Source organism: Trichechus manatus, unplaced genomic scaffold (assembly GCF_000243295.1).
Source record: "Trichechus manatus latirostris isolate Lorelei unplaced genomic scaffold, TriManLat1.0 scaffold00035, whole genome shotgun sequence".
In the NCBI taxonomy this organism is placed as follows: Eukaryota; Metazoa; Chordata; class Mammalia; order Sirenia; family Trichechidae; genus Trichechus; species Trichechus manatus.
Genome location: NW_004443971.1, coordinates 9,565,549 through 9,584,385, shown reverse-complemented (window position 1 = coordinate 9,584,385; position 18,837 = coordinate 9,565,549). Strand labels below are relative to the sequence as shown.

The 18,837-nt window shown below is 51.3% G+C and overlaps 1 protein-coding gene across 1 annotated transcript in view; it reads right to left on the bottom strand.

Annotated features, from left to right (window-relative positions):
• Positions 1–18,623, bottom strand: part of SLC26A9 (solute carrier family 26 member 9) — a 20,693-nt gene extending 2,070 nt beyond the window's left edge. Inside the window, exons 1-18 of the mRNA XM_004375217.1 lie at positions 18,499–18,623; positions 15,439–15,578; positions 15,206–15,316; positions 14,414–14,589; positions 12,456–12,620; positions 11,748–11,900; positions 11,345–11,427; positions 10,197–10,344; positions 9,778–9,891; positions 9,502–9,579; positions 8,805–8,900; positions 6,233–6,339; positions 5,396–5,465; positions 5,179–5,271; positions 4,924–5,037; positions 3,980–4,267; positions 2,907–2,961; positions 996–1,141 (exon numbers count right to left, since the gene is read on the bottom strand). Coding sequence (XP_004375274.1) covers positions 996–1,141; positions 2,907–2,961; positions 3,980–4,267; positions 4,924–5,037; positions 5,179–5,271; positions 5,396–5,465; positions 6,233–6,339; positions 8,805–8,900; positions 9,502–9,579; positions 9,778–9,891; positions 10,197–10,344; positions 11,345–11,427; positions 11,748–11,900; positions 12,456–12,620; positions 14,414–14,589; positions 15,206–15,316; positions 15,439–15,578; positions 18,499–18,623 — 2,262 coding nt within the window. The remainder of the gene's footprint in view (positions 1–995; positions 1,142–2,906; positions 2,962–3,979; positions 4,268–4,923; positions 5,038–5,178; positions 5,272–5,395; positions 5,466–6,232; positions 6,340–8,804; positions 8,901–9,501; positions 9,580–9,777; positions 9,892–10,196; positions 10,345–11,344; positions 11,428–11,747; positions 11,901–12,455; positions 12,621–14,413; positions 14,590–15,205; positions 15,317–15,438; positions 15,579–18,498) is intronic.
• Positions 18,624–18,837: the final 214 nt, after the last annotated feature.

Here is an 18,837-nt window from a genome sequence, read left to right as displayed (position 1 = left end):
TATGGATACATTCTGTATATAATTTGTATATATGAATATGATCTGTAAGCTGTAATAACTGCAAATTATTAGTGAAATAATGATTCTTGCAGAATCTCCCTCTCTTTGCTCCGTGGACAAGGTTCATGAAGCAGGAAAGCCCGTTGCTCCGCCCGTGACCCTCTGCATGTGGAGTGCACCAGCCAAGGGCCCGTGTGTTTCCGGGTAGTCTGTCAGCACAGAGAACAGGTGGCTTCACCTTGACCCGTCTCTTAAAGCAAAGAGCAAATGGTTGGTCTAGGGCCAGAAAGGCCTTTCTTACGACCCAGAGAGGTCAGGGCAGGTTTTTATCGAGGGCTGGGGCACAAACAAGCCTTGGGAGGCCAAGGGCAGAGGCTGAGCTGGGAGGGGACTCTGGGGGTAGGCTTGTTCTGACTCCTCAGCTTTTTGGAGTCCTAGACAGTGTTATTTGTATCTCATTTGCAGACCACTTACTGAGCTAGTAAATTAAATGTCAAGAAGCTGAGATAAAACGTGGACCCAGCCTCTTCATCCCAGCCTGGGATCTTTAAGCCTGCTAAGTTAAAATGGGCAGGAACACTCTCGTCCCTTCCCCTAACCTCTTTCAGGGCGAGCTAAGGGGTGGGGGAGGTGAGCGACACCACAGCAGGCAGAAGGTAACACACTCTGGGTATTCTTGAGGTCAGGAAATTAACATTGATACAGCGTTTTGCAATTTCTCCAGCAATCCTAAAGGGCTTTAGAGTAACATAAAAGATATAATTTTCATTTAGTCCTAAAAACAAAAACAGAAAAACCCTGTGAGGTAGATAATGTTATTTCACAGTGTCCATTTTACAGGTAAAGAAACTGAGATTCGGCAAAGTCAAATGACCGAACTGGCATTGGACCCCAACCTTCTCCTGGGTTCTTTTTAATGCTTCCTAGTCTTGCTATTTCAGTGCTCTGGGAGCCTAGGACCACCCCCCCCCCCGCCACCGGTGCAGGGACCTTACCCCTTGGAAGCTGTGTCCTGGGGCCGCGTCTCTGCCATTTGCCTGGGCAAAGAGGACTGCATCATGTATGCTGGGGAAGACATGGCTGCGCTCTAGACCTCCATCTTCAAAGATGCCTCCATGGCTAATGTCATTGTACACCTGGGCTAGAGAGAGAAAAAGATCACCTTGTGAAGGTAACAGTCACTGTGCATTGGGGCTGAGGGAGGATGGAGAGACCAGGGTTGGGAGGGAAGGAGAGAGAGAAAGGCCTGAGGTTTGTGCTCTGGCTGCATCCAAGAGCCATGGGCACTGCAATATCCCTTCTGAGCAGCAGAGGGCATCATGATGTTGAGGATGCTGAATCTTCAACCCAGGGCAGAAGGAAGCAGTTTGATTCAGGAAAGTGGTAATTGGAGAGGGAAAGGCTACAGCATCCTTGGGGAGGCTGCTGCCAGCTTCTTCCCCTAAGGGCTCATCCTGCCTCTTTGTTTACCCAGACCTTTCCCACAACTTCACCTGTGTGTGGCAGAGACCTTGCTCTTCCCAAATTCTAGGGATGCTTTGCTGAGGTAGAGAAAACAAAACAAGCAAACAAAAAACCCAAACCCATTGCCGTCAAGTTGATTCTGACTCCTAGAGCAGAACTGTCCCATAGGTGGATTCAAACTGATGACCTTTTGGTTAGCAGCCAAGCTCTTAACTACTGTGCCACCAGGGCTCCAAGAGGAGGCAAGAGGAATTTCACTGATTCTAACTCTGGAGTACATGCTTAGCAGGTCATTGCCGTCTAGAATTGTGCTCCCCGAGCAGGGTCCCCACAAAGCCTGGAATGTGCTTAGGTCAGCTCTGAAGTCAGGCAGCCCTGCTGCGAGGGACCTGACCCTCTGCTTGAAGCTGAGTGTGTGTGTATGCGCCCTCCACACCATCTTCTGTATCTGTGTGCGCTCACTGTGGCTCTGTGTCTGTGCCCTTTGCATACGTGCTAATGATGTGAACCTACACTGTCCTGTGGACATGTCGTTGGGCTGTGTACCTGTACCCTTTGGGTTGTGCATATAAAACTGATGTGTGTGCTCTATACTTACATAGATTCATGGACTTCTAGATTTGGAGAGAACCCTCAAATTCATTTAGTCACCGTTCTCATTTAGTGTAGGAGGGAACTGATCCCTAGACAGATAAAGTGACTCGGCCAAGGTCACATGGCAAATCAGTGATGGGGGCAGATGAGAATCCTAGTTGTCCATTCTCAAGTTCTGCATCTGACCCCTCACTCTGTTATTGAGAACTTTAGGCTGTTTACAAGAAGCCCTGGTGGTACAATGGTTAAGCACTCGGCTGCTAACCAAAAGTTTGCGGTTCAAACCACCCAGCGGCTCCATGGGAGAAAGACCTGGCAGTATGATCCCGTAAAGATTACAGCCTAGAAAACCCTATGGGGCAGCTCTACTCTGTCACACGGGGTTGCTATGAGTTGAAATCAACTGCACTGCACCTGACGATAACAACAAGGATGTTTCCAGAGTCCCCGTGTGGTTGCAAAGGAGTCCCCAAGTGGTGCAAACGGTTATGCGCTCAGCTGCTAAGCAAAAAGTTGGTGGTTTGAGTCCACCCAGAGATGCCTTGGAAGAAAGGCCTGGTGATCTACTTCCAAAAAATCAGCCATTGAAACCCCATGGAGCACAGTTCTGCTCTGACACACAGGGGGTCGCCATGAGTCGGAGTTGATTCGAGGGCAACTGGTGTTTAGCTTGTTTCCACGATCGGGCCTCATTCTCCCCTGACTCGTGTCTGAAGCTCTTATGAACAGGCAGTAGTTGGGGGAAATATTTGGGGCTCTCATCCCCCCTCATTATTCAGCGCCCTGCCAACCGGCCTCCACCCCACTGCCTTGCCAGTCTTTTGGTCCCCTAAATGTCCTTCTCTTACCGTGAATGTTCACCAAGAAGACCTTCACACCGACCTTCCCGAAGGTGGCGCCCAGCTGGAAGCGTTGGAGGGGGTGGTGGGGAAGGGAGACAAAAGGAAAGGAATGTTTTGAGTGGGTCTCAAAAGTGATTAACAAAATGAACGTCAGAGGGGAAGCCAAACAAACAAGCAACCCCAAGGGCCCTGGGAGCCAAAGATAAAAATAGCAGCAAAGCACACCACTTCTTTCTGGAGTGTTGGCTGAGGGCTTCTCTGCAAAGTGGGCGGAAATGGCGCTTTGCCAATGTGGCAGGCACTTAAAATCACCACGGCCCCTTCTTATGGGGCCAGATCTTTCCTTTCAGTAGTCAGATTCCCAGAATCCACATCTTTCCCAACTTTGTGGCCTCAGGCAGACACCGCAGGGGAGGACTAAGGCTCAGAGGGGATAGGATTTCACTTCAGCCAAGGCCAGCCTGGACTTCAGGCGCAGGCCTGGGAAGCAGGCTAAAGCCCAGGCTGGGAAGGATGTCAGCCTGTATGCTCTCTGTTCCCTGCGCTGCCTCTGTCTGAGCCAGCTCTGAGGTTTGCTGACTCTCTGCCTTCAGAGGTGACCGCTGAAAAGTTATCAGATTGATACATTTATTCAAGGTGTCTCGTGGGCTGCCTGTTTGGCCTGAGAGTGCTGGGAACTGATATCATTTCTTCTCCTCTCCTTGGCAGGCCAGAACCAGCTGACTGCTAGGGTACAGGGTGAGTGTGAGAAGAAGCAGCAGGTCATGAGCCTGGGGCCAAGCTGGACTCTCCTCAGAGGAGCCGGGAGTGGGTTCCAGGTGGCCTGAGAGGTGACTACTTATGGCTCTGTTAGGACAGGGTGGAACAGTGAGGCCTGAAGCTCTGGTCTCCTTCTCCAGGGCTGTGCTGGGCCTGCCCTGCAGAGAGCATGCCATCCTGGCTGCATCTGGGGCCCAGAGGGATGAATCTGTAGCTTCCTTGCTCAGCTTCCTCCCTCAGCTTGTGGAAGTGAGGGCTCCAAGGAAAGGCAGAGGGGGAGAGCAGGCTGGGCAGGTGCTCCCTCTCTCTGGGGGCCTCACCTTGGCCAGAGCTTTGATGCCCATGAGGTCCACAAAGCTGACTCCACTCATGTCGAGGATGAGGGTGTGGAAGGTGACGAAGGGTGGGACACTGGCCAGGATGTTGCTGGTGCTGGGTTCACTGGGGGACTTAGCTGAGGCCGGGAGCTCACAGTGGGCACCTGAGGAGGCGTCAGGGCTGAAGGTGACGTAGAACACGCTGGCGCCATTAGTGGGCTTCTGGTTGTTGTTGGGGTCGGTGGGGGTGGCGTTCTCAAAGTCCTGCTGGAGCTCCTGCAGGGAGACAGTCTAGAGGGGCGGGGGGTGGGGTCAGAGTCAGGGCTTATTAAACTGAATGTGACTTTGCTGTGGCTGCAGCAGGGGCCGGAGAGTGGGAGTGGAGGTGAGTAACTGAACTTGGTGGTGGCAGGTGACCAAAAGCCTTTGTTTTCAGCCCTGAAAACCCATACGAAGGCTTCTCCCAGCCTCTTCCTCAGGCGCAGCCTGCAAGCTTGGCCTCCGACAACTCAGGACAAGTGGGGAGGTGCCTTTGGAGAGAGCCACTGAAGCCTCAGCACTCTGCTCTGGGAAGAAGGCTCTTTGGAAACAACTGAGCCTCTTTTGGCATTTGCCCATGTCTGCCTACATCTCCCCACAACTCCCATGCCCACCCCAGCCTGGCTAGTTCTGGGTCTGCTGGGAACCCTAGTTAATTCACTGCTTCTCTTCATCCAGGGTTGTTCTTAGGTCTGTGGGCCAGGTCCTGTCTTAGCCAGAAAGTGGGGAGGGGCTGTCATGGGAGTTCAGTGGTTACCCTGGGAGCTGGCAGCCCCTTGCCCAAGAAGATTGCCAGTGGCCAGCAGGCAGCGGCCTCAGAGACTTTCTGTCTGCCTCGGAGGTGCTGGGAGGTGGGACACCAGGGGATAAGATACGAAATGAGCATGGGAGCAGGAGCCTTGGTTTACCTTGGTTTTCATGAATAGAGATTTCCGGTGCTGTATGGGCATCTTTCTTTCCTTCTCTTGCTTTTTGAGGTATTTTTGCTTGGCCAGTAATACTTTCTGGGGGTCCACACCTGCCTGGGGGGAGAGAGCCAACAGCAATCTTGACCTCTATCCTCTCTAGAAGGGGCCTGCTCTCAGCTCCCTGCCCCCTTCTGCTCCCATATTCTGGGCTGGTTCTTGGGTCAGCCCCTTGGTTGCCAGAGTGCTGGGCCTTACCTTGGCAATGACCTTTTGCCTGAAGATCTCTGAGTTGGCGAAGTAGAGAGGGGAGCAGTAAGTGATGATCTTAACCCCTTTAATTTCCTGGACCTGTGATGGGCAGACTGGGCTCAGGTAGCAGAAATGTCTTTATTGGCTTAAACAAACAAACAAACTCAGCACCTCGGGGTGGGGGCAGGGCAAACGGGAGTAGTCATAGGCTGGGGTTACGTACCCTATTGTAGGTCTTGGGATTCACATAAATGTCAGTGTCCATGACCTGGGCCAGAGCACAGCCATTTCGACTGGAAGGAGAAGACAAAGAGAAACCTAAGAGAATGTCAATGGCTTACAGGCCTGGAAGGATGCTGGGATGGGAGCTGGGGCCAGGGGCAGGGCAGGAGGGCGCCCCTTCTTCATCCCCGGATGTGTTTGTTTTTCTGCACTGGAGATACATGCCTGGCAGCTTATGGTTGGGCATAAGGGGATGACAGGCAGGTCCTTGACAAAGCTCCCAGACTGGGGCTCAGGACAGAAGAGGGGATACACAAGGCCACAAGCTTAAGTGGTCCCTGAAGTCATCACTTGCTGGTTCTGAGTTCTCAGGAAGGGAAAACAGGGTTTCCTTAACATTCCACATCCTCCCTGCCCTGGCCCGAATCCCCCTACTGGTGCCACTGGCCTTCACTACTTAATCCTGCTCCAGGAAGGACACAGCATCTGTCCCATGGTCTGGTATTCTCCTGGGTGGACTTACGTTCTGGCAGTGCCTTTGGAATGACTGAGTCTCACCTACCCGCTCTTCTCCCACTTTCTCTGGTCCCTTCCCTTCAGCCCTCTGGGACCATGATGACTTTCTACTGGATATTTAGGGTATGGGAAGTCAGACAGCCCAGCCTGTGCCCACAGTCCTGGTTGGGTTGGCTCCCCTACAGGCCTGGCAGCACCTCTAGTGCAGGCCCAGAAGGAGTAAGGGCCTGGTGGTCTGGGCCAGGCCTGGGCATGGGAGTCCTTGGCAGCCTGAACTAAGGACCCTAGTGCTGTGCCTTGGTGGGAGGAGGGTGTTACTTACAACTGGGTCTGGAAGACCACAACCAGGACAGAGAAGGCGACGCCCACTGCCACACCATATGGCAGGCTCAGGAAGAAAGAGGCGAGGAAGCTCACCACCCAGACGCACTGTGAGGAGAGAGCTGTCAGAAGCAGGCCTGGAGAAGGCTGACTCTTTCAGGAAGTCTTCCTGGATTAGCAAGCCATTCTCTACTAGCACAACTTCAGATCCACCCTTTCCTTTTTATTGCACTTTTGCAAAGTCTTATGTATTTGTGCTTCAGTTACACTCGCCCATTTCTCCTAGGTTGAGTGTGGCCCTCTGATCTTGTCTATTTTTTTTTTTTTAATAGACAACCCAGCGCATGCAGGGAGGCAGCAGGGCATGATGATAAGAGCATGAGCCTTGGGCCAGATATGCCTGGGTTCAAAGCTTGATTCTCCTACTTACTAGCCTCAGTTTCTAACCCACAAAGGGAGAGTATTAATACCTACTGTACCTCATGAAAGGAATAAAGAGTTATAAAAAAGACCTAGCCTAGTGATCCACCACCCATCCGGTAGCTTGCGTATTGTTATGATGCTGGGAGTTGAGCCACCAGTATTTCAAATACAAGCAGTGTTACACATGGTGGATAGGTTTCAGTGGAGCTTCCAGACTAAGACTAGGAAGAAAGGCCTGGAGATCTACTTCTGAAAATTAGCCAACGAAAACCTTATGGATCACAACAGAACACTGTCTGATATAACAGTGGAAGATGAGCCCCCTAGGTTGGAAGGCACTGAGAATACACAGTGGCTACAACAACGAACTCAAGCATAACAATGATCATGAAGATAGTGCGAGACTGGGCAATGTTTAGTTCTGTTGTACATGGGGTCACCATGAGTCAGAGCTGACTCGATGGCAACTATCAACAGCAACAGCCAAGTGAGGGAGACACATTGATGGTCAATAAATGTGAGTTCGCTTTCTCTGTCTAACAGTGAGCTCTCAATGCCCCTATAGGTGCTCAGTGACTGCTTCCTGAACTGACTGCCTGGTGCTTGGTTGTGTGGGTGGGGAGAGAATTGGATGCAGCTTCGATAGTTGCACCCTATGGACCCTTTGTTGTTGTTGTTGGGTGCCGTCAATTTGATTTCGACTCATCGCAACCCCATGTGACACAGTAAACTGCCCCCTTAGGGTTTTCTAGGCTGTAATCTTTATGGAAGCAAATCTTCAGGTCTTTCTCCCGCGGAGCAGCTGGGTGGGTTCGAACTGCCAACCTTTTGGTTACCAGTCAAGTGTTTAACCCTTGTGCCACTAGAGCTCCTGATGGACCTTTAGGGTCCTCCAAATCCCTCTAAATAAAATAAATCTGCCCAGATTCTTGTATAGAATTGCTGTGAGGCCAGGAAGACACAAGGCATTATATGACTGTTGCTATGGCATAAACCCTGGTGGCATAGTGGTTAAGAGTTCGGCTGCTAACAAAAAGGTCGACAGTTCAAATCCACCAGGCGCTCCTTGGAAACCCTGTGGGGCAGTTCTACTCTGTCCTGTAGGGTTGCTACGAGCTGGAATCAACTTGACAGCAATTATTTTTTTAATTGCTATGGCAGACAGATTGTTGGGGTGTGTTAAAAGCAAATCCCTGGGCTGGGAACTGGGACATACATTTTTCTGCATATCCTCATCATCCACTCACTGGGGGACCCCAGATGCACCAGTCAATTCTTTGGCTTTAGGATTTCTTTCTCTGCACTTCACTGGTGAGCCTCCCTCCTATCACAGACGGTATAGCCCAAAGGTTTGGAGTCAAAGACACTGGGTTCAAATTTATACTCTACCACTTAGTACCTCTGAGCCTTTAATGAGTTACTTAACCTCTTTGAACCTTGGTTTCATCATGTTTAAATGAGGTTAGTAAATCCTCTGTTAGGTTGTGGTGGGGCTTAAATGGGGATAATGCTGTTTCGTCAATACATGCAGCCTTTATTACTATTGTCCAGTGCAGTGAAGGATGTGACTAATCATAATGATATCTCGTGTTTGCAGAGTATTCTATGGTTTTTTGGTGCTTTCCCATTATGATCTCATTTAATCCTCGGGACAAGTATATGACGAAACCATGACTATCACCTGCATTTACAGATGAGGAAATAGAGCTCTGGAGAAGTCTAATAACTTGTTTAAGACTTTGGTCCTCTGGCTTTATGTTCTTGGATTTTTTTTTAACTACATCTTTTTGCCTTTCTGGAACTATGAATTATAAAAATAATGATAGCTAACTTTTGTTGAGCACAAGATACAGTTCGGGCAATGTACTACTTACTTGTCTTACATTTCTTCCTCACAGCAACTCTAGGTGGTAGGGAGCATAAAATTTCCATTTCACAGATGAGGAAGGTGAGATTCAGAAAATTTAAGTAACTGGCTTTCGGTCACTGAGCCAGTGAATGTTTGAGTTTGGATTTAATCCCTGGGCTATGCTATGCTAATTAGGGAGCAGCAAATGACAGGGATCATTGTTAGGAGAACTGAGATGGCTTTGGGGTTGAAGGAGGGGACAAGTGTATCGATGGGTACCCAGAGACTGCCCAATACCTACACAGTCCAGCTTGTTCTTCCTCCACAGATAGTAGGGGTCAGTGAGTTGCTTGAGGGAGTTCTTGAGGTTGACAGCTATCAAGGCTCCTAGCACAGACTGGGGAAGCAGAACATTGTCCCATGTCACCTTGGGTGTCACCTTCTTTCTGCCCTTCCTACAAATACCTGACCCTGGAGCCTGGCAGGACTGGCAGCTAGAATTCTAGAACTCCTTCTCTGGCAGAGCCCCCAACTCTGTGCCCTCAATCTCAGGTTTGGAGAATGTAGGCACTAGACCTGTGCGGTCCATCCTATCCTTGTTCTTCACCTTCCCCTCTTCCCTCATTCCTAAACAGCCCCAGCCCTAGACCCCTCCCACCTGGGCTATGAGAGAGTCTGGCCCTCATAGGCACTTGTGAACACTGATTGTGCAATGAACTCTGAGGCCAGAAGACTACAGTTTGAGTCCAGCTCTGCACTTGTTGGCTGTCTCACCATGGGCAAATCACGTACTTTTTTAGCCTCAGCTTCCTTCACCTGTAAAATGGGGAGAGTAAGCCCACTTTATTTACCTCACAGGGAGGTGATTAGGATTAAATTCGACGATGATAGCACTTTGTAATCTGTACAGCAATAATCCTGGTAGCTCTTAGGGATTGTTCTTACTTTCCTTCCCCACGAATCTCTTCCTGTCCTCTGCTATCTTGCTGGGCTCTTACCTTGGGGAGAGGGTACAGATAGGACCCCAGGACCAGCATGGTGATCATCACCACCAAGGACACACACAGGCTTGCCACCTATTCAGAGAAAGAGTTGAAAATATGGGGTGCTTGTGAATTCTTATTCTTGATTTATTACAATAGAGACTTTGGTAGAGGTGGGCGGAGGGTCAGGAGGAAAGAGGAAGGGTGGGGAGGCAGCTGGGTGTCTGTCTCCTCTGGATACTTGGTCTATACCCCACCACCTCCATCTCACTCCCCAGGTACTGGGCTCACCTGGGATTTTCCTCCAGCTCCATCCACAGCCAGAGTGACAGAGAGAGCACAGCAGATGACATGGATTTTAAAGAAGGAACCAAAGAAGTTGCTGCAGCCCAGAGCGATCATTTCCTATGGGGAGAGAAGGGCAGGGTTGGAAGCTGGGGGTCCAATGCCTGAGCCTGGTGTAGGGAGTGGGTGGTGGGACCGAAACCAGTCAGCCACCCAAGCTGGATCTAGGGCCTAGGAATTGTGAGCGACTCTGTAGTTATGAAGTTATGTAGTCTCAATCAATCTCATGGGGTCGGGGCCCTCCCCCCTCTTGCTGGCAGACAGCCTGCCTCATCTCAACCCAAAGAGCCCCAAGACGTCTCTTGCCCGGCCTCTGCTGGCCATGTCCTTTCTTGCTCAGCCCTGCCAGGGGCGGCCAGAGCTACCTGATTAGGATCCACGTCATAGCCATGTTTGTTGGCTAGGGTCCGGCCCATAGCCAGGTTGATGACGTAGCTCACGATGGCGAGGGAGAAGGCTGTGCCAATCATGTCCTTCCACTGAGAAACCACAGGTGTCACTGGAGTCGGAAACCTGCCAAGGAGCCAGAGAGGGGGCAGGGCCCAGGGGTGTGAGCAGAGGGAGGGCAGCTATGCCCTGCATGGACCCATGGGGACAAGCCAGGCCCCACCGTGTGCAGGGCCTTTACAGAAGTTATCCCTTCCAGTCTGAATCCTCAGTACAACCCTGCAGGGTAGGCATCATCACTCCTGCTTTACAAAGGAGGAAACGGAGGCTCAAAGACCTCAAACAACTTATCCCAAGTCACAGAGCCAATACATGGTAGGGCCTGGCTTGTTGAAGCCCAGATTCTGGACTCTTGAATGAAGGTATGCTGCTCTTGTTGGGTGCCGTTGAGTTGATTCCAACTCATGGCAACCCCACGTGATGGATTAGAAGTGCCCCATAGGGCTTTCTAGGCTGTAATCTTTACGAGAGCAGATCGCCAGGTCTTTCTCACTTGAAGCCACTGGATAGGTTCTTACCTCCAATCTTAAGGTTACCAGCCAAGCACTTAACTGTTGCACCACCAAGGCTCTTTTCAGATTCTAGACTTTTTACATCACTGGTCCACAGACCCTTTCCAGGCCACTGCAGTGCTGTGGGGACTTTCTCCCTCATCTGCTCCAACTCTACAGGCAAGCACTGCCCCTCTCCTCCCAGGGCCCAGTGCTTGGCACAGATTGATGCTGGGTGAATTCTGCCAATCCTAACAGAGTCCTTTCCACATGGATAACAAGAGCCAATGCATTAGAGCAAGGCAAAGGACCAGCAACAGGCTGACCATAGGAGCTTTGCTTGGATTGAATGAGACTTTGGGGAGGGCATACAAGTTAAGACTGAGTTTTCGTTAACCAAACAGCATTGGTTGGTTGGGCAGCTCTTCTAAGTAATTGTAATAATTCTCATCTGATCAGTGTCCTGTGGTTTATAATGCTCTGTTGTAGGGCTTGTCTCATCTGTCTCTTGGAGCCTAAGCCTTGGCAGGGGCATGGTGGGGCTGGGGCCAGGCTTCTGGGATGCTTGGACTCACCCATGTTGGATCTCTCCCACGATCTGCATGTGGTATTTTTTGGGCATGTTATAGCTCCCAGAGATAGCTGTCGCCGCCACCACCTGCAAACCCCAAAGTGGAGAATGGGGATTGGCCCTAAGTTGAGGCCACACAAGAGTCTCTCCCGGGACTCCCTTTCCCCTGGGGGCCCCAAACCTAACTCCCCTGCCTCCTTGAGGGGCAAAACCTGAGGAGCAGGAAGCATGGGGGCCCTACACAGGGGGACCAGATGGATTCATGCTGACATCCTGTTCTACTGGCTGCCAGTGGGTGGGCTGGGGCTGAGTAGGGGCTCCCCTGGCCTGGGCTGGGACTTGATTCCTCTTCTCACTGCCTCTCCAGCCTGGTCTCCCCAGCCCCGAGCCCCAGTCGAGGTCCTTACCACAATCATCTCTGTAGGGATGGGGAAGCGGATCTTGTGCATGTAGCGAGTATTGAGTTCCTTCACCAGCACCAGGATGACACCGCTGATGATGGCGAAGATAAGCGAGGCGATGTTGGTGTGGGGGAGGTTTTTGCAAATGTCAATGAAGGTCTGGGGGAGACAGCACAGTGCTCACAGGTTCCCACCCTTCTTCCCATGCTACCCCCGCCCTTGGGTGCCTGCCCAGTTAAGTCAACAACGCTTAATGGAGGGACAACCAGAGCAATCTTCAGACCCTGGTCACAAACACTGTTCTGTCCTCTAGAACCCTCTCACATAGTTGCTCATGCTGGGATGACAATGCTCATTCCCTTTTATTTCTCTGGAAAGAGTTCTAACTAAAGGAGGAGGGATAGAGGTTAGACACAAGGGAGGAATTCCTAGTCAGGGAGGGGTTGAAGCACTGGAATGGGTACTGATAGATAGTGTACATGTCCTTTTCTTCAGGGATTAGCCAGAGAGAACCTCAGCAAGCCCATGAGGTCATGTGTTCAACCCTGCTTCCCAAGATGGGAAACCCCTTGAATCCTCTCTGAACCACGGGTCATCCAGCCCTTGCTTGAGAACATGTCATAATGAGGAACTCACAACTTCTTAAGGCAGTTAACTCTGTTTATGTGTCTGCTGAGCCCCTCCCCAGTTGCAGGGGCGCATCCCCAGACTTACAAGAACAATGGCCCCTGGGCCTGCGTAGGAGGGGATGGTCAGTCCGAAGACGTATTTGAGCACCGAGATCAGGATCTGCAGGCCCGCGGCCGTCATGAAGCCCCTGATGAAGGACTCGGAGAGGTAGATGGCCACGAAGCCAAACTGCATGAAGCCCAGGCCCATCTGTGAGGAGGAAGGGGGTGGGGAAGACCAAGCCGGTCAGTAGCTCCCACAGCCGACTGACCCAAGGCCCGGGTTGGAGTTCCGTGCAGCCCTGGGACAGTAGTTGCTCTGGGGAAATGAGCCTTTCTTGACCTTGTCCTGACCTTGCCTGACCTTTACTGTCTGTCCACGCCCGCCATCGGACCTTTACTTCCTATAGAGCACAGGCCTCTTTGTCACTCACCTCTGGTTTCATTTTCTTTATCTGTAAATGAATGAGGTCTTCCTGCAGTGCTTCCTCTCTCAGTAAATGACACCACCATCCACTCAGTTACCCAACAGAAAACTTGGGAGTCATCCTACCTCACCACCCATGTCCAGTCTATTACCCAGCCCTGTTGGTGCTGCTGGCAAAATATTCCACCCCGCCTCCTTGTCCACTGCCACCACCTTGGTCTGGATGTCCCCATTGCTCGTGTCTGGGCCTCTGCATAGCCACCCAGCAAGTCCCCTGCCTCAGTTCGAATCCAGCCTCCCATCCATCATCTTCTTTGCAGGCAAACCCTCTGCTCTCTTCCTACACTTGGGGGACAGATCCTGGACTTCATTGTCTGGCCCCTGCCTACCTTTGCAGTCTCTTCTTTGGCCTCTTGCCTCTAAACCCTCTCTCCTCCAGGCACACCAAACTCCTTGCTGTTCCCCAGTCAGATCATACTCTTAGGCCTCAATCCTACTGGGTGCTGTTCCCTCTGTCTGGATCATTCTCCTGCACCTGTTCATTTGGTTATTGGTAACTTCTATTCATCCTTTAAGACTCAGGTCAAGTGTCACCTCCTCTTTGAGGCCTTCCCCGACCTTCTGTTCTGTGTTCCTACAGCTGTTTGTACGAAGCTCTATTATGCTGCTTATCTCACTACGCACACATTTATCTGTTTACATGGCTACTTCCTTTGCTGGGCTGTGAGTCTCCTGGAGAACTGAGACTCTTTCTTACTTGTCTTTGTATCCCAGGGCCTAGCCCAGTTGCTAGCACAGTGAAACAACCAAAAAAAAAAAAGCATTAATTGAATGAATGAATGAATGAAAGGTGCTCTCGGAAGTTGCTTCCTGCTTTTGCATTCTATCAGGCCGTGTTTCCCTTCATAAAACCTAGCACAGTTCTTTGCACAAACATGGGCAGAAGCTCAGTTTATGTAGTGCAGCTGATGCTGTGGCTAGGAGCAGAGGAGGCTGGAAGGGGACAAGGAGTGTTAGAGTAACTTAGCAGCCTGGACGCATAAGAAGGAGCAGAGGGAAGACTGTGCTGGCAGGGAGAATTGTTGGACACTGGAAAAGGTAGTGGAGCGAGGCTGTGAGTCTTTTTGACAGTCTCTAATCTCGGGGCGGAGCCCCCGGGTTAACGGTTAATGTGCTCAGCTGCTAACCAAAAGGTTGGAGGTTCAAGTGCATCTAAAGGTGCCTTGGAAAAAGGTCTGGTGATCCACTTCCAGAAGATCAGCCATTGAAACCCTATGGAGCACAGTTTGACTCTGACATACATGGGGTGCCATGAGTCAGGGCTGACTCAACGGCGGCTGGTTTTTATTGGTTATGCTCGGGACAGTTTTATCAGGTGGGGATGGTCCATCCTAGAGGCAAGTGAGGAGACACTCTGACTTTTCAAGTTCCTTTTAGACCCTGGGAATGGGGAAGAGGAAGGAGGTAGAACCCGAAATCAGCCTTAAATGTTCAACCTGGGGGCCCTGAGGCAGGGGCAGAGCAATGTGACGCCTTTCCAAGTCCAGGCCCTGGCAGGGGTGGGGCTGTCCCCTCACCTGGATGACAGCAGTCAGACAGGCTAGCGTGGCCGACACGTGCAGCCTTGCCGCCTCCATGGCCGCTGTGTCCACGTAGCTCTCGTTGGTGGCGTTGTTGAAGACCCGAAATTTCGACTCTGGGGCCAGCTGCAGACAGACGTTACCCACCAGGATGCTGATAACGGCAAAGGTACCTGTGGTGCCCCACCAAGCCAGCAAAAGTTAGAGGTTTGGGCCATGCCCACAGACACCAGGAAGGGGCGCAGCAATGCTTCCCAACCCCTGGGTGGTAGTTCCCCCACCTCCAAGGCTCCTCTCCTGCATAACCACAACCATTCACAACTGCACATAAGCTCTAATTTTCAAAGTGCTTTCATCTCAGTCGTTACTATTATTGCATTGGACATGTAACAAAACGGGCTTAGAAGTACAAACAGTGCCTGAGTCAGAAACCAGGCCTTGTGACCAGATATCTCTACAGTGGCCTGCTGGGCCAGCCTGTGAGTTAGAATGGTAGTTTCTCACATTTATTTAGCGCTTATGGTGTGTGATGTGTCTTGTTCCACCCAGCCTTCCCCATAGCCCAGGGAGGAAGGCAGAACAGGCCAGGCTAATTGAGGACACACACACTAAGTGGCTTCTCCAAGGTCACAGGAGACGTGGGACTGACTCGCATGTGACCATTCCTCCAGAGCTGACCAGCACCAACTCTAGGAGAATGCAGATGGCAAATCACCTGAACCCCCTTCACCACACCACCTGTCCTCATGTGCCAAGTCATCCTGCCTGCCGAGAGGGGAGAGGCCTTACCTGGCACCATCTGGTGCACACCCCCCAGGAAGAAGTAGGTCAGCAGGGGGAAGAAAGAGGAGTAGAGGCCATTGACCGCGGGAAGGTTGGCTAGCAGAGCAAATGCCATGCCTATGGAGGACGAAGAAATCAAAGGATCAGGGACACAGAGGTCATACAGGGTTGGGGTGAGGTGAGGGGAGAGGGATAAGGGAACGCAGCGGGCCAAGCCTGGCTGAGGGGAGCCTCCTCACCTTGTGGGACCTGGATACATCCACCACTGAGTCCGCCAAGCAGGTCAGGGATGAAGTAGTCTTTGATCTTGTACTTGGGGAGCCAGGAGAGCACAGGGAGCAGCCCAAACACCACAGTTTTGATCTTGGCTGAGGAACATCTGCAGGGGAAGAGAGCAGATTTCCAACCAGCATGGCTTAGACACTCCAAGTTGGGGAGTTGTTGTTGTGTGCCATTGAGTCGATTACGACTCATAGCGACCCTGTAAGACAGAGTAGAACTGTCCCATAGGATTTCCTAGGCTGTAATCGTTACAGAAACAGATTGCCAGGTCTTTTCTCCTGCTGAGTCGCTGGTGGGTTCGAACTGCTCACCTTTCGGTTAGCAGCCGAGAGCTTAACTATTGTGCCTCCAGGGCTCCTAATTTGGGGACAGACTATAACATCCTGTTCCCGGTAATTCATTCATTCATTTATACATCCATTCAAAACTAATTCAGAATTCAGCTATGACACTGAGCACCCCACTATGTTGTGTGCCAGGGATATTGAGAAGAAAAGTCAGGAACTTTCTCTTGAGAACCTGTCAACAGGCCCTGGGCATTAGCTGCAGGTCTTCTGACAGCCGGCCGCTCACCCTGGGAAGTCCACATGACTTGGTTTAAAGGTATGGATCTTATAGTGGCTTAGTCTTCTGAGGTGTCAAGTCCATTCCTGGCTCAGATGGAGTTTCTCTAGGAAAGGCTTCTCTGGATCCCTGTCTGGGCTCCTGCAGCTCCCTGTGCACCCTGCATTGTAATCGTTCTGTCTGTCTCCTGCATTAGTCGGCAAACCCCACCATGGAGAGAAGTCTGCCTCTCTCGTTCATCTCTGTATACCTCGTGCAAGATCCAGGGGTGCTTAGTAAATATCTGTTGAATAAGTGAATGAGTGAATGAGTGGAGGATGGGCTGGTATTAAAACTTAGTCCGAGTGGGGACTGCTTCCAGTTTTCTTAGGACTTCCTCCCAGAGGAAGGTTCCATTGTCCCTTAAAGGCGTGCTCCTGCTGACTCACCATCCTTTGTGTGTGATGATTTCAATACCAGAGTTCTTTCCCCTGGAGGGGGAGAGGGAAGGAGGAGAGGGAAGAATGGGGGAGCTGTTGCTGATCAATGCAGGGTAAGGAGAGTTGATCCCTTCCCTGTTTGTTGAACACCTCCAGGTCCTTTCATAGAAATCCAGGAGCGGTAGGATCAAGAGCCTACAAACTCAAGGGTGACAGCCAATGGATTGATGACTGGAAGGAGGGGCATTTGCTTTTCTTCTCCTGGTTGAGGAAACAAATATACTTGGAGATCATCTGGTGACTCACTGGCCAGCTCTGATTAGCCTCCTTTCCTGCCCGGCACAAATTCCTGCTCTTTGCTGTTGCTCAATAATAGTTTCTCTGACACTGGGTCCCCTGGATGTCACCCAAGGCTGGAACCAACACAGACGATGCTTTGTACCCCATGAAGTCTGGGCAGATTTTCTGTCCCAACCATTACCATCTGACTCTGGTCTCTTCTGAGGCTGGTGGGTACCTCTTCCATCTCAGGGATGGCAGAAGGGGTGTTGGACTGGTGGTCAATAGCTTAAAGCATCTTTAAAGCTTTGGCCCAAGAGAGAATCAGCTTGCTAGAGCTCTATCAGGTTCATGGCAGAGAAAACTGGATTCATGAAGACAGAGCTTGCTGGGGAAGAAAAACAATTCACTGGAGGGCTAGTACATGTCCAGCCTTGCTTGCAAGCCTGTCATATTTTGGGCAAAGCAAATTGAAGCCTGAAAGAAGAGTTGGAAACAGATGCCAAACACCGATACAGATGGCCCAGAGCCATAAAAAGGGAAGTGGAGAGAAGGATTAGCTTTCTAGAGATTCATTCATTAAACGAATACTGATTGAGCACTCCTGTATGCCAGGTACTGTTCAAGGCTCTCATGCCAGCCACATGGGATGTGCTATTTCCCTACATCCCTTTATAGTTCTTACCACCCCAGTGTTTCCAGGACAACAGCAAATACCCCATCTCCCCAGTACAGAAAGAGCCCAAACTTACACTCTTTGAGCACACGGGTGGCAGTGCCCACCTGTACAAGGGTGCACAGGTGTGGGTACGGTGCCTGGACACCAGGTACCCAAGGTCTCTTGACTGGAACTGGGCAGAGATGGATCCTCCCAGGAGAAGCAGGGTTGGGCTGGGGATTTAGTTAAGACTCAAGTGGGTGATTCCCCCGGCCTGAACCAGTTTCACCTGCATCTCTACTTCAGCCATTGCCGGTGACCTAAATCCAAGTAATTGAATCAGCTGTTTCCCCAGAAGAGTGAGGGAGAGAAGCCAGCGCATAGCTAGGCCTGAGGAGGTCTGCTGGAAGTCTGGGAAGCGGGAGGATACAGCTCATGTTCTCCGGCCTCTGGGGTATGGGCCTAGAGCACCTGGTGTAGCCCCTTCCTTAGAGCCAAGGCTTTGCTCCCACATCACAGTTCCAGGAAAGGAATGGTGGGGATTGGGGATCTGAGAGTGGAAAGAGTCCAGGGCTGGTGAGACTTCATCCAGGCCCCCTTCAGGAGAGCCTAGGAAATGAGGGCCTCCTTTGGGCATTCCCAGGAGGAGCATCTAGCAGGGAGAGAGAACAAAGGGCATGGGGTGGTGGTGGTTTCAGGCTTCCTTAACTTCAGTGGAGGAGGGAACATGGCGTTGAAGTAAGGACTCCGATGTCCCCTAACCTCCATGGTGTAGCATGCCCACCTACAGCTCTCTTAAGAACCCAAGAGAGACTTGGGTGGACTGAGAACGTGGGGGAACTCCAGGCAGGGGCTTGGGGATGACCCTGAAGCTGTGGATGGTTCTTGCTTCTAGTCCTCATCTTCCCTGGGGGTATCTTAGCGCAGATGGGGCTATAGGATCTTAAATTCAGGGTTTGGAACCTCACCTCCTGAGGGCCTTCCGCAACCCGTCTTAGGATACCAGGTGCAGGAGCCATGGCCTGGTGCAGGGAGAATTTTGGTTGGGGAGGAAGAGGGAGCAGAAGAAAGAGGATTCTGGTCTCTGAGCCACATACCTGAAGGCATTGCGAAGTTTCTCTCCCACTGGATACGTCCGGTCCTTCTTCTCAAACTCATCATCGAAGAGAGTGAGGGAATATGCGGCTCTGTCTACCACGTAGCGGGGCCTGGGCTGGCTCATGTCTGAGGCGTTGACAAGCTTTGGGAGAAGCAGAGTTGTGGATGGTGAGGGGCACCCTTCCCCAGTGCCAGCTTGGGCCTTCTCTCTCTGGTCCTCACAGCAGCAGTTTTATGCTGGTCTTCCTTGCCCCATCCGGCAAAGTGCCTCCCTGCCCTCTTTCAACTCTTCCCACCAGACTCACTTCCCCTGGTGACCTTCCTTCCCAGGTACTGAT